Source organism: Salvelinus fontinalis, chromosome 17 (genome assembly GCF_029448725.1).
Source record: "Salvelinus fontinalis isolate EN_2023a chromosome 17, ASM2944872v1, whole genome shotgun sequence".
Lineage (NCBI taxonomy): Eukaryota > Metazoa > Chordata > Actinopteri > Salmoniformes > Salmonidae > Salvelinus > Salvelinus fontinalis.
Window position 1 is genome coordinate 46,574,718 of NC_074681.1, and position 13,568 is coordinate 46,588,285.

Consider the following 13,568-nt stretch of genomic DNA (forward strand, 5'->3'; position numbering starts at 1 on the left):
AGTACCAAGAAAGATAAGACCCAATTTGGGATGCTTTTTCATATATATGTCGAACTGTTGAATGCTAACTCTGCTAACTATGCTAGGCTAGCGCTTGACTAGAATCAATGCTGCCTTATGCTAGCTTATGATGTTAGCTAATATAACGATATATTGTGTTTTCGCTGTAAAACACTTCAAAAATCGGAAATGTTGTCTGTATTCACAAGATATCTGTCTTTCATTAGTTATCCACCATATGTTTTTCTGAAATGTTTTATGAGGTGTAATTAGTAGCCGACGTTGGTGTATGTATTTTCTCTGGCTACTCCCGGCTGGATTCAGACTGTAGCTATGTATTAGCATTTTTGGGTAGCATCAATGTAAAACTGATTTATAGCTAAAATATGCACTTTTTATGAACAAAACATAGATTTATTGTGTAACATGTTATATGACTGTCATCTGAGGTCGTTTTTTCTGGGCTCTTTAGGTTGGTTTTAGTTTATTTCGGTTGGTTGTGCATGCTACTTCAATCATAATTCATACTTCATAATCATAATTCATACGTGTCTGTCCACTTTTGTATTTGGTGGTGAGCTAACATAAATGTATGTGGTGTTTTCTCTGTAAAACATTTAAAAAATCGGACATGTTGGCTGGATTGACAAGATGTTTATCTTTCAAATGCTGTATTGGACTTGTTAATGTGTAAAAGTTAATTATTTTTAAAAAATAGATTTTGAATTTCGCGCTCTGCAGGGGTGTCATTTTCGGTCCGAGGTCGGGCTTGCACCCCAAACAGGTTAAAGATATAAAGTGGTTGAAAGGAACTGGCATAAATAGAAAAATATACCAGTTTCAAAAAAAATTGACGGCTGCGCCATACAGGTTGCAAAATAAATGGGAGGAGATTTCCGATGTACCAATTCCATCTCATATGGTTTATGAACTGGTCCAAAAATCTTCACTCCTGGAAGGTCGCTTTCTTTTTATGTGACTTAACCAACTAGGCTCGTTATTTAACAATGTTATTCATATCTACGGATGGCATACACAAGTTTGTTATTAAGGCACATGAAAGTTCACATGTTCGAGAAGGCATTTCTGCCAAAAAATGCAGTGTGATAAAAAAAAAAGTTTATCTTCAAACGGCTCTCCTGTGAAGTAGTGACCTGCGACAATATGCCTAGTTTCCTGAAATGGGTCACATACTGTATGGTGAATACCTTTTGAAAGTATTATTTTAAAGTGGACAGGGATTTGCTGGCTTCTTGCTTTCCTTGGGTTTGTGATCAACTATATGTATTTTATCTAATTAATCTGATTCTTGATAACTGTCCTTGGTTCAGAATTATTGAACAATGCCCAAATTTGGGAAAACAAAAATGTTTATCTTGGGAAAGGAACTATTGAAAGGTGAAAGAGGCACATTGTCCCTCAGTGCTAACTAGCTAACATTGAACCTATTTGGTTATCTTTAGCTAGTTACGATAATCGGTGTGTATTGCTAGTACTCTATGGATTAGGATTACGGTTCATTTTTTAGCTGGCATGTCTAAATAAGACTCCGCTTCGCCAGATGATTACATCAAGTTAGCCAGGTGTGTCTGACGATGATTACGACTATCTATTGTATAATAATGCCAAAATATTTGTATCTGGAATTTGTCTTTCAGCATCAGTAGAACACTTCCGACTCTCCTCCACCAGTCATACAAGGAGAATGGTCTAATGCCTCCCATCAAAAAGAGATCTGGCCCAAGCAAGCACAGGTTACACCTGAAGCATGAGGGCTTGCAGCGAGTGGTGAACTTCAACAACTATGCAGAAGATAGTGTTACCAGGACGCCACCCAGGAAACAAACACTTTGGTGGAAAGCTGATGCCATCCCATGTGACAAAGCAGCAGTGTGGCGTCTCTACAAGGAATCGATGACAACACTTGGTATGTAAAGCATAAACAACAAGTTTTGATTATTTAATTGACCTCCAATATGATTAAAACTACTTTTATTGATCTCACATTATTTCTGTATTTTCCAGAGGTACGTATAGACGGGCAATGTGTTATCATTTTAACTTCCACTTTCCAAGATGATGTTTCTGTATGCAGTGCTGCTGCTCTGCACATGTGTACCTACAATACCAGTTTGTGCTCTGGTATTGTATCTGGAGGACCATGCACAAGCTCCACCACATTCTGGAACTTCACTTCCTGATCACAGGCCACACCAAGTTTGACCCCGACTGGTTCTTCGACCTCATCAAGCAGCGCTTCAGAAAGACCATAGTGAACACTTTGTCTGAGATTGCTAGTGTTGTGAAGGACAGCACTGTGACAGGGGTCAACATCCCACAGCTGGTTGGACTGGAGGATGGTACAGTGCTAGTGGAAAGCTATGGCTGGCAACAACACCTGCCTCCGTACTTCAGGCCACTGCAACAGTTCAAGCAGTACCAGCACTTCAGGTGAATATTATTTTCATTGCATTGTATGAGGTTATCCTGTTGAGGACAGAGGGCGCTGTTTTCACTTTGGGGGAAAATCGTGCCCAATTTAAACGGCCTCGTACTCAATTCTTGCTCGTACAATATGCATATTATTATTACTATTGGATAGGAAACACTCTCTAGTTTCTAAAACCGTTTGAATTATATCTGTGAGTAAAACAGAACTCCTTTTGCAGCAAACTTCCTGACAGGAAGTGGAAGATCTGAAATCGATGCACTGTTCTAGGGGCTGCCTATTAAAGTCCTTGATATTTATTAGTTTAGATGCACTTCATACGTCTTCCACTAGATGTCGACAAGCAGTGAGAGAAGAAATTGAGTGTGTAACTTGATCTGGGCTCGAATAATAGCTCTTGGCATGACGTGTCACCAGTTTCCTGTTTTCTGGAGAGCGCGAGAAGGGACCTGGATTTGCCTTCTGATAAGCTGTCGTTATGGACGACTAATATCTCCGGCTTTGATTTTATTTGATACATGTGACAATATCATCGTAAAGTATGTTTTTTCAATATAGTTTAATCAGATTATTTAAATTTTTTCGGGAGTTTTGCCGTGTTCCGTTCTCTGAGTTTGTTGACGATGGAGAGATTCGCGCCACTTGGCAAGTGTGCTTGCTAAATCGAGAGGGAAAAAGGCCGTTCTAAAACCAAACAACGATTGTTCTGGACAAAGGACCCCTTGTACAACATTCTGATGGAAGATCAGCAAAAGTAGGACCCATTTTATGATGTTATTTCATATATCTGTCGTACATGTGAACTAGTCGTTTGCGCCCAGAGTTTGGGCACTCTCTCGCTATACCTAAGCTGGATGTCGTAATGAAGTTATTTTTTTAATTCTAACATGGCGATTGCATTAAGAACTAGTGTATCTATCATTTCCTATACAACATGTGTTTTTTAGTTATGTTTATGAATAGTTATTTGGTCAGAATATGTGTGTCAGAAAAAGTGTCAGAAAAATATCCGGACGTTGTGGGAAAAAGATGCTACGTTAGCACAATGTATAACCACTGATTTCAGCTCTAAATATGCACATTTTCGAACAAAACATAAGTGTATGTATAACCTGATGTTATAGGACTGTCATCTGATGAAGCTTATCAAGGTTAGTCAAAAATTATATATATTTTGCTGGTTTATTCGCTATCGCTAACGTGCCTATTGCTATCGCTAACGTGCCTTGATGAATGAATGCGGTAGTGTGGTAGGCTATTGTAGTAAGCTAATATAATGCTATATTGTGTTTTCGCTGTAAAACACTTAAAAAATCTGAAATATTGACAAGATTCACAAGATGTTTGTCTTTAATTTGCTGTACACCATCGATTTTTCAGAAATGTTTTATGATGAGTATTTAGGTATTTGACGTTGGTGTCTGTAACTACTCTGGCTGCTTCGGTCCTATTTGTGACGGTAGCTGTGATGGTAGCTGCAATGTAAAACTGATTTATACCTCAAATATGCACATTTTTCGAACAAAACATAGATTTATTGTGTAACATGTTATAAGACTGTCATCTGATGAAGTTGTTTCTTGGTTAGTTTGGTTGGTTCTTGGTTAGTTAGGTTGGCTTTGTGCATGCTACCTGTGCTGTGAAAAATGTCTGTCCTTTTTTGTATTTGGTGGTGAGCTAACATAAATATATGTGGTGTTTTCGCTATAAAACATTTTTAAAATCGGACATGTTGACTGGATTCACAAGATGTGTATCTTTCATTTGCTGTATTGGACTTGTTAATGTGTGAAATTTTAATATTTCTAAAAAATATCTTTTGAATTTCGCGCTCTGCCTTTTCAGTGGAATGTGGGAGGAGTTCCGCTAGCGGAACGCCAGAGCCAGACAGGTTATTGTTCTTATCCAAACTTGGGAGGTGAATTGATGGTGTGCAAGGTTGTAATGTCTTCTCAATTTTTTTGTTATTTCCTGTTTTACAGCTTCGATGCTCTGGAGCCTGGTGTTGTTGTTGCCAAGGAGCGTTCAGACTCAGTCGGGACCAGGTTTCAGCTGCTGCGCAACGCTTACATCATTCCTCCCATAGATGGTTTTCTTGTACAAGCACCAGATGGACTGGACACAGCTGGACAAACTTATGTTTTTGAGAAGATCAGGGAATTTTCCAGACGAAGAGGCTATGGACATCACATGCCCTGCACCAAAGTCAAGGGCAGGACAGAAACAGGCTCTCCGAATATAGATTCCCTTGTTAATGCGTGGTTCGGACGGACCAGTCAACAGCACTATCTGCAGTACCTCTATTCAAATGATTCTCTCCTAACACACACACCATATGTTGCTGCTACACTTTTTATCCTGCTGCTCAGCCACTTTACCCCTGATTTGTATGCATATAGCTACCTCATCTATCACTGATATGGTTATTGATATTGTTCTTGTACATACTGTATATTTTATTTATATTGACACTATTTCTGATATTGCTACTATGCAAGTAACCATTTGACTGTACCGTTTCCACCTTCTGTAGAGACCCATCCACTTGGCAAGATGTGGCTGGGGGTTATAGTATTTCTTTCACGTCGAATATTCTGAAAATATTTTTATCTGGACACTGTTAACCTGAAATTTTTCCTTATTGTTGGCTACTACTTTTACCACGTTTAGTCTTAATCTTAACTTTTAGCACATGAGCTCACATGTGAATCCTTAAAGAGCTGGGTGGGTGTGAATAATGCTGAATGGGTGTAGACAAAGAGGCGCTCTCCACTATGTACCAAAACATTCAAAGGCCATTTTCTCAAAAGTGAGTTTACAAGTTTATCAACTTTCAAAGCATTGTTCCCATTGTTCCTCAAAAAAATGCAGTGTATGATATACTATTTTGTAGCGCTGAGTCTCTACTTTTATCCAAAGTAAAAACTAAATTTCAAATTTTGTTACATACTGTAAGACCGATTTGAGCCTGTTGGTCACATTTTGTCTCTGCTTCACAAATCATTTGATAGGGATTATGCAACATTTAGGGTGTATTCACTTGGAACCACCGCATCCAGTAGTTGGAAGCAACACACAAACGTTTTGGGTTGTGGTCTGCCATAAAACCCCACTGAAGAAAAAAAACAGGACCTGAATCTGTGCAATTGAAACTCTAGTTTCTGTTGTAAGCCCCCCGATAATAAATACATCCCAACCTGTGAACCCATGTAGCCAAGACAGCAAATGGAAGCCTTGTAATTCCACTCGATTGTGAGAAAGGACAGTTTCTCTCAAAACCCACAAATTTGGACAATTTGAACATGTGCACTGTCTCAGTTGAAATTGTCCAAAATAACCATTGAAAGGGTCACGTATCACACAGTACAACGTGTGATTCAAAGGCACCATTCAAAGGTACCTTAGCGTGTGGGGTACCACATATCACCATTATCAATGGTGTGATTGGTAATAAGATTTCCACCTTTTAACCTCAAAGTCTAAGCCGGTGGTGGAGGGGTACTAAGCTAAAATATGGAATTGTTTTAAGATGGTCATACAATGGATCATTTAGCTATTTGATTTGGAATAAAAGACCCCTGTAAGTACAGTACCAGTCAAAAGTTTGGACACACCTACTCATTCAAGGGTTTCTTTAAAAAAAAACTATTTTCTACATTGTAGAATAATAGTGAAGACATCAAAACTATGAAATAACACATGGAATCATATAGTAATCACCCACGTACACACACACACAGACTAGTTTACTTTATTAGAATAATTGGTTAGATAGATTAAATCTAATTTTATTTGTCACATGCGCCGAATACAACAGGTGTAGACTTTAAAGTGAAATGCTTACTTACAAGACAATGCAAATAGTCCATTTGATTAGCAGATATCAAAAGTGAATGGTAAACAGCAGATATAAAAATGCCAATATCCCTAAAACATTGTAAACATTACACAAGTACCCAATCTGCAGTTAGGCCCAGTTTAACTCAGTGAACATTGCTAAAGGATAGTATTACTCATAGTATTACTCATAGTATTATTCATATTAGACGCTGCAGGTAAAGAAACAAGACGCGTAACACTGAACCACCTGATGCATTAAGTCCTAGCTAAGAGGATTGGAGATTCACAGGCTCCACACACACACACACACACACACACACACACACACACACACACACACACACACACACACACACACACACACACACACACACACACACACACACACACACACACACACACACACACACACACACCAGCTGGAAAGCCTGTGTAAGTCCAGTGCGCTTCAGAGATCTGATCTTTAGACAGAAAGCAGGTAGGTCCAGGTTGTATGCTGGAGAGTGAGAGGAAGAGGGTGGAGGTGAAATAGATTGTGTATGAAGAATAGAAAGAAGTGGAAATGAGAGTGTACGGGTGCATAAACAGATGATATAATGGAGAAAAAGTGTTTTATTGGGCAAACCAAGTGTATTTGATCATTTAGAGAGAGGAGGTGTTGTCAATTCTTGTCCTGCAGCTATGCTTCTCAACACGTTCTAATGGCATTGACTGGGAAGCAAATTAATCCAGAACCTCTGAAGATTTCTCTCACTGCAACTTTCCCCTAGCCAAGGTACTGACAGACTTTGTGTGCAGGTGTGTACTGTGTTTGCATAATGTGTGCCTGTGTGTCACCTGTCTGTCCGTCTGTCTGTCTGCCTGCCAGTCAGTTTGTCTGTGCCTATTAAGTTAATCTCAACACTACGCTCAGGAAGTTGAAATGGACCCGGGGGGCCCATCGCCCCTCATACATTTTGTGGTGGCGAAGAAGACTATCAACGGTATATTTGATCAGCTGCTGGAGTATGTCAAAGAGGGCTCAGAGTTTGTGGACGGTGAGTCTACATAGTGTGACTTAACAAAAAGTGTGTTTTGTAGATTATTAGCATCAATGGCATCTTACAGTTTGAATACAGATGTATACACAATGTCATAGGTATAGATGGTTTTATGCTATAATCTGCATCTTAAAGGGCACGACAATTCCCTTGTTAACTGTTAACTTTTTTTGCGTGGCTACCTATTACATATTAACGCGTACACATGGCGGGCTACCTTACACAAGTGTGGGGGTTTTTAGTTGTCATTTACCACAATATCCATTCTTGTCTATCTGCTTCTGTGATGCCCAGAGACATGGCGAAGTGCGGATCTGGAGCAGGTCGCAGTTGAGGAGCAGTGCCTTGAAATCCAGACTTGTGCTAGGAAACTGGCCACCATTCGGGAGGTGCTGGCTCGTAGGCACATGAAGGTAGCCTTTTTTGGGAGGTGAGAGTCAATGGTTTATTGGAAAGAGAGTTGAACCCAATAATCAACCGATGCATTACTGAGGGTCCATATGTAAAGGACATTTATATTATACAGTTTGTTGCTGGATTGGTATAGTTAAGTAGTCTCACTGTTATTCTTTTTCATACTACCTAGATAGTATGGTGTAACTATTTATACAGCATAGCTAAATATTAACACCATAACTTTGGATGTGCAGAGTTATTTCCCCCAAAGTTAGTGTAACGGAGTTGTAAGATTTGTGCTAGCTCGCTGAGCTACCTAGGCTTTATCTCAGCATAATTACTGTGGTGGCAGGAGACCCAGGTTAGAACAAAGCCGTTCACATTAGCCCTGCGACCATAATTGTAAGCATTTTGTCAAAGGAGTAGAGACATTTCCTTTCCCTCTCCCTGGCAGGACGAGTAACGGTAAAAGCACGGTGATCAATGCTATGCTGAGGGACCGGGTGCTGCCCAGCGGCATTGGCCACACCACCAACTGCTTTTTGAGGGTGGAAGGCACAGACGGGGACGATGCCTACCTCACCACCGAGGGCTCTGATGACAGAAAAAGTGTCAAGGTCTGGGGTCAAACCAGGGGGTCGCAGACTGATCTACTGTGTGTGTGTATATATATATACACATTGTATATTTTTGGGCTTTTCCAATTTTAGTGAACAGATATTGAGAGACAATGAAAGTGGGAAAGATAGAAAGAGTTTGTGCCGAAATGCCAGATTCAAACCTATGCCGATAATGTAGACGGAGGCTGAGGTATGTCGGAGGCTGCGGCATTACCGCTAGACCAGCCTTTTCGATGTGCAGTATAACACACAATTGTTAGAAATTATATTTCCCTCTGTTCTACTACTTTATGTATGTCTCTGCGTCTTCTTCCAGTCAGTCAATCAGCTGGCCCATGCCCTGCATATGGAGCGCAGTCTAGACTCAGGCTGCCTAGTGAAGGTGTTCTGGCCCAAGTCCAGGTGTGCCCTGCTGAGGGATGACCTTGTTATTATGGACAGGTATGTGCTAGGGTTTAATACCAGTGACCGGTATTTCAGGACTTCCCAAACAAGCTCCTTCCCATTTCCTGAGAAAAATAATGACGGGACCCGTCCACCAATTATATAGAATTTCTATGCCACACAAAAAAAATACAAAATGTGCAGGTGCAAATAACTGCAAATGGCTTCATTCATACATTCGACCAGTCATCACAACATTAGTAGCCTACCATATTTACTCAACATTAAGTCCCCTATAGAACATATTACTTACTTGCATGGCTTGAATTGCTAACTATCATGAATAGGCTACACACAACCTGTCAACACAGTTACGGTAGACGATCCCCAAACCAGCTGTGTGGCACTGGAAGAGGCTCAAAATGTGCTATTCACTGTTAGCAAAATGTCTGATACACTGGGTCCGAAATAGCTTAGACATTCGCAACATTGTTCAATGATGTTACACTTCAAAAGTGAGAGCAAGGCGGGCTTAGTCAGATTCGCAGGCAATTGATTAACCGCGGCGATATCCATGGTTCATGTTCTATGGAGTGATTTCAGTGCCAACTGAAATTGTTTGAATTCCATAATTTTGAATTTGTATTAGGATATTTAATTGTTCTTTAATATTTATTTGTGAAGCACAAATGTAATCATTGAACTCATAAATTGAACTTGTATTTCATGATTTGAAACTGAACTGAATGAATATTGGATTTCAATTTAATTGAATGTTCAATTTCAATATTTATATATTCAGTTTAAATATAGTAGATATTTAATTTATTGTCTGTGTATCAAACTTTTAATTTCAAGTTGATCAAATAGTCAACTTCTCAGATACAAAAGTATGTGGACACCCCTTCAAATTAGTGGATTCGGCTATTTCAGCCACACCCGTTGCTGACAGGTGTATAAAATTGTGCACACAGCCATGCAATCTCCATAGACAAATATTGGCAGTAGAATGGTCTTACTGAAGAGCTCAGTGACTTTCAACATGGCACCGTCATAGGATGCCACCTTTCCAACAGGTCAGTTCGTCAAATTTCGGCCCTGCTAGAGCTGCCCCGGTCAACTGTAAGTGCTGTTATTGTGAAGTGAAAACGTCTTGGAGCCACAACGGCTCAGCAGGGGAGTGGTAGGCCACACAAGCTCACAGAACAGGACCACCGAGTGCTGAAGCACGTAAAAAAATCTGTCCTCGGTTGCAATACTCACGACCGAGTTCCGAACTGCCTCTCGAAGCAACTTCACCACAATAACTGTTCGTCAGGAGCTATGTGAAATGGGTTTCCATGGCTGAGCAGGAATAAAGAACTCTCCAGATAGAAGAAAGGCGGGGGTTTATGTTTCATGATTAATCACTCATGGTGTGATTGTGATACCATACAGAAACTCAAGTCCTTTTGATCACCCGACCAAGAATACCTCACAATCAAACAGCGACCGTATTACCTCCAAAGAGAATTCTCTTTGTTTATTGTCAAAGCCGTGTATATTCCTCCGCAAGCCGATACCACGACGGCCCTCAAAGAACTTTACTTGACTTTATGCAAACTGGAAACCACATATACTGAGGCCGCATTTATTGTAGCTGGGGATTTTAACAAAGAAAATTGGAGGAAAACGCTACCGAAGATCTACAAACACATTGACTGTAGTACTCATGCTGGTTAAACATTGGACCACTGCTACTGAACTTTTCGAAATGCCTACAAGGCCCTCCCCTCTGCAAATCTGATCACGACTCCATTTTGCTCCTCCGTTCCTATAGGCAAAACTCAAACAGGAAGTACCCGTGCTAAGGTCTATTCAACGCTGGTCTGACCAATCGCAATCCATGCTTCAAGATTGTTTTGATCACACGGACTGGGATATGTTCCGGGTAGCCTCTGAAAATAACATCGACGAATAAATGGATACAGTGATTGAGTTCATCAGGAAGTGTATAGGAGATGTTGTACCCACTGTGACTATTAAAACCTACCCAAACCAGAAACCATGGATAGATGGCAGTATTCACGCAAAACTGAAAGCGTGAACCACTGCATATAACCATGGCAAGGTGACTGTGAATATGGCTGAATACAAACAGTGTAGTTATTCTCTCCGTAAGGCAATCAAACAGGCAAAAGTCAGTACAGAGACAAAGTCGAGTCGCAATTCAACAGCTCAGACATGAGACGTATATGGCAGGGTCTACAGACAATCACAGACTACAAAGGGAAAACCAGACACATTCTTTGCCCGCTTTGAGCATAACACAGTGCCACCGACGTGGCCCGCTACCAAGGACTGTGGACTCTTCTTCACTATGGCCGTCATGAGTAAGACATTTAAGCGAGTTAACCCTCGCAAGGCTACCGGCCCAGACGGCATCCCTAGTTGCGTCCTCAGAGCATGCTCCGACCAGCTGCATGGAGTGTTTACGGACATATTCAATCTCACCCTATCCCAGTCGGCTGTCCCCACTTGCATCAAGATGAACACCATTGTTCCTGTACCCAAAAAAAGCAAAGGTAACTGAACTAAATGACTGACTATTGCCCCACTCACTTCTGTCATCATGAAGTGCTTTGAAAGGCTACTTAAGGATCATATCACCTCTACCTTACCTGGCACCCTAGACCCACTTCAATTTGCTTACCGCCCCAAGAGATCCACAGATGATGCAATCGTCATCGCACTGCACACTGCCCTATCCTGTCTGGACAAGAGGAATACCTATGTAAGAATGCTGTTCATTGACTATAGCTCAGCATTTAACACCATAGCACCCTCCAAGTTCATCATTAAGCTCAAGGCTCTGGGTCTGAACCACGCCCTGTGCAACTGGATCCTGGACTTCCTGGCGGTCCGCCCCCAGTGGTGAAGGTAGGAAACAACACCTCCACTTCACTGACCCTCAACACAGGGGCCCCACAAGGGTGGGTGCTCAGCCCCCTCCTGTACTCCCTGTTCACCCATGACTGCGTGGCCACTCATGCCTCCAACTCAATCATTAAGTTTGCAGACGACACAACAGTAGTAGGCCTGATTACGAACAATGATGAGATAGCCTCCAGGGAGGAGGTGAGGGCCCTGGGAGAGTGGTGCCAGGAAAATAACCTCTCACTCAATGTCAACAAAACAAAAGAGCTGATCGTGGACTTCAGGAAACAGCAGAGGGAGCACGTCCCTATCCACATCGACGGGACCGCAGAGGAGAAGGTGGAAAGCTTCAAGTTCCTCGGCGTACACATCACTGACCATCTGAAATGGTCCACCCACACAGACAGTGTGGTGAAGAAGGCGCAACAGCGCCTCTTCAACCTCAGGAGGCTGAAGAAATTTGGCTTGGCCCTAAAACCCTCACAAACTTTTACAGATGCACAATTGAGAGCATCCTATCGGGCTGTATCACCGCCTGCTATGGCAACTGCACCACCCGCAACCGCAGGGCTCTCCAGAGAGTGGTGCGGTCTGCCCAACGCATCACCGGGGGCAAACTACCTGCCCTCCAGGACACCTACAGCACCCGATGTCACAGGAAGGCCAAAAAGATCATCAAGGACATCAACCACCCGAGCCACTGCCTGTTCACCACGCTATCATCCAGAAGATGACGTCAGTACAGGTGCATCAAAGCGGGGACTGAGAGACTGAAAAACAGCTTCTATCTTAAGGCCTTAAATAGCCATCACTAGCCGGCTTCCACCCAGTTACGCAACCCTGGACCTTAGAGGCTGCTGACCTATATAAATAGACTTGGAATCACTGGCCACTTTAATAATGGAAAACTAGTCACTTTAATAATGTTTAAATAATGTTTACATACTGCTTTACTCATCTCATATGTACATATGTATTCTATTCTACTGTATTATAGTCAATGCCGCTCTGACATCTCTCAATCTAATATTTACATATTTCTTAATTCCATTCTTTTAATTTTAGATTTGTGTGTATTGTTTTTAGATACTACTGCACTGTTGGAGCTAGGAGCACAAGATTTCGCTACACCCGCGATAACATCTGTTAAATATGTGTATGTGACCAATAAAATTTGATTTGATGTAAAGCTTGCTGCCATTGGACTGAGAAGCAGTGAAAACTAATTCCCTGGAGTGATGAATCACGGTTCACCATCTGGCAGTCCGACGGATGAATCTGGGTTTGACGAATGCCAGGATAATGCTACCTGACACAATGCATAGTGCCAACTGTAATGTTTGGTGGAGGAGGAATTAATGGTCTGGGGCTGTTTTTAACGGTTCAGGCTAGGCCACATAGTTCCAGTGAAGGGAAATCTTAACGCTACTGTATAGTTCCAGTGAAGAGAAATCTTAACGCTACTATATATAATGACATTCTAGATGATGCTATGCTTCCAACTTTGTGGCAACAGTTTGGAGAAGGTCCTTTCCTATTTCAGTATGACAATGCCCCCCTGCTTAAAGCGAGGTCCAAACAGAAATGGTTTGTCGAGATGTGGATAAACTTGACTGGCCTGCACAGAACCCTGACCTGAATCCCATTGAACACCTTTGGGATGAATTGGAATACTGACTGTGAGCCAGGCCTAATCACCCAACATCAGTGCCCGACCTCACTAATGCTCTTGTGGCTGAATGGAAGCAAGTCCCCACACCAATGTTCCAACATCTAGTAGAAAGTTATCCTCCGAGAAGTTCTCTTCCGAGAAGAGTGAAGGCTGTTATAGCAACAAAGGGGGGACCAACTCCATATTAATGCCCATGATTTTAGAATGAGATGTTCAACAAACAGGTGTCCACATACGTTTGGTCATGTAGT

At 41.6% G+C, this 13,568-nt stretch overlaps 1 protein-coding gene across 8 annotated transcripts in view; it reads left to right on the top strand.

Annotated features, from left to right (window-relative positions):
- Window positions 1-7,019: 7,019 nt before the first annotated feature.
- The window catches only part of mfn1a (mitofusin 1a), a 42,907-nt gene continuing 36,358 nt past the window's right edge, over window positions 7,020-13,568 (top strand). For all 8 annotated transcript variants that reach the window (XM_055867625.1, XM_055867626.1, XM_055867624.1 and 5 more), the window contains exons 1-4: window positions 7,020-7,326; window positions 7,624-7,759; window positions 8,180-8,342; window positions 8,662-8,786. In XM_055867625.1, coding sequence (XP_055723600.1) covers window positions 7,212-7,326; window positions 7,624-7,759; window positions 8,180-8,342; window positions 8,662-8,786 — 539 coding nt within the window. In that variant the 5' untranslated portion in view covers window positions 7,020-7,211. The remainder of the gene's footprint in view (window positions 7,327-7,623; window positions 7,760-8,179; window positions 8,343-8,661; window positions 8,787-13,568) is intronic.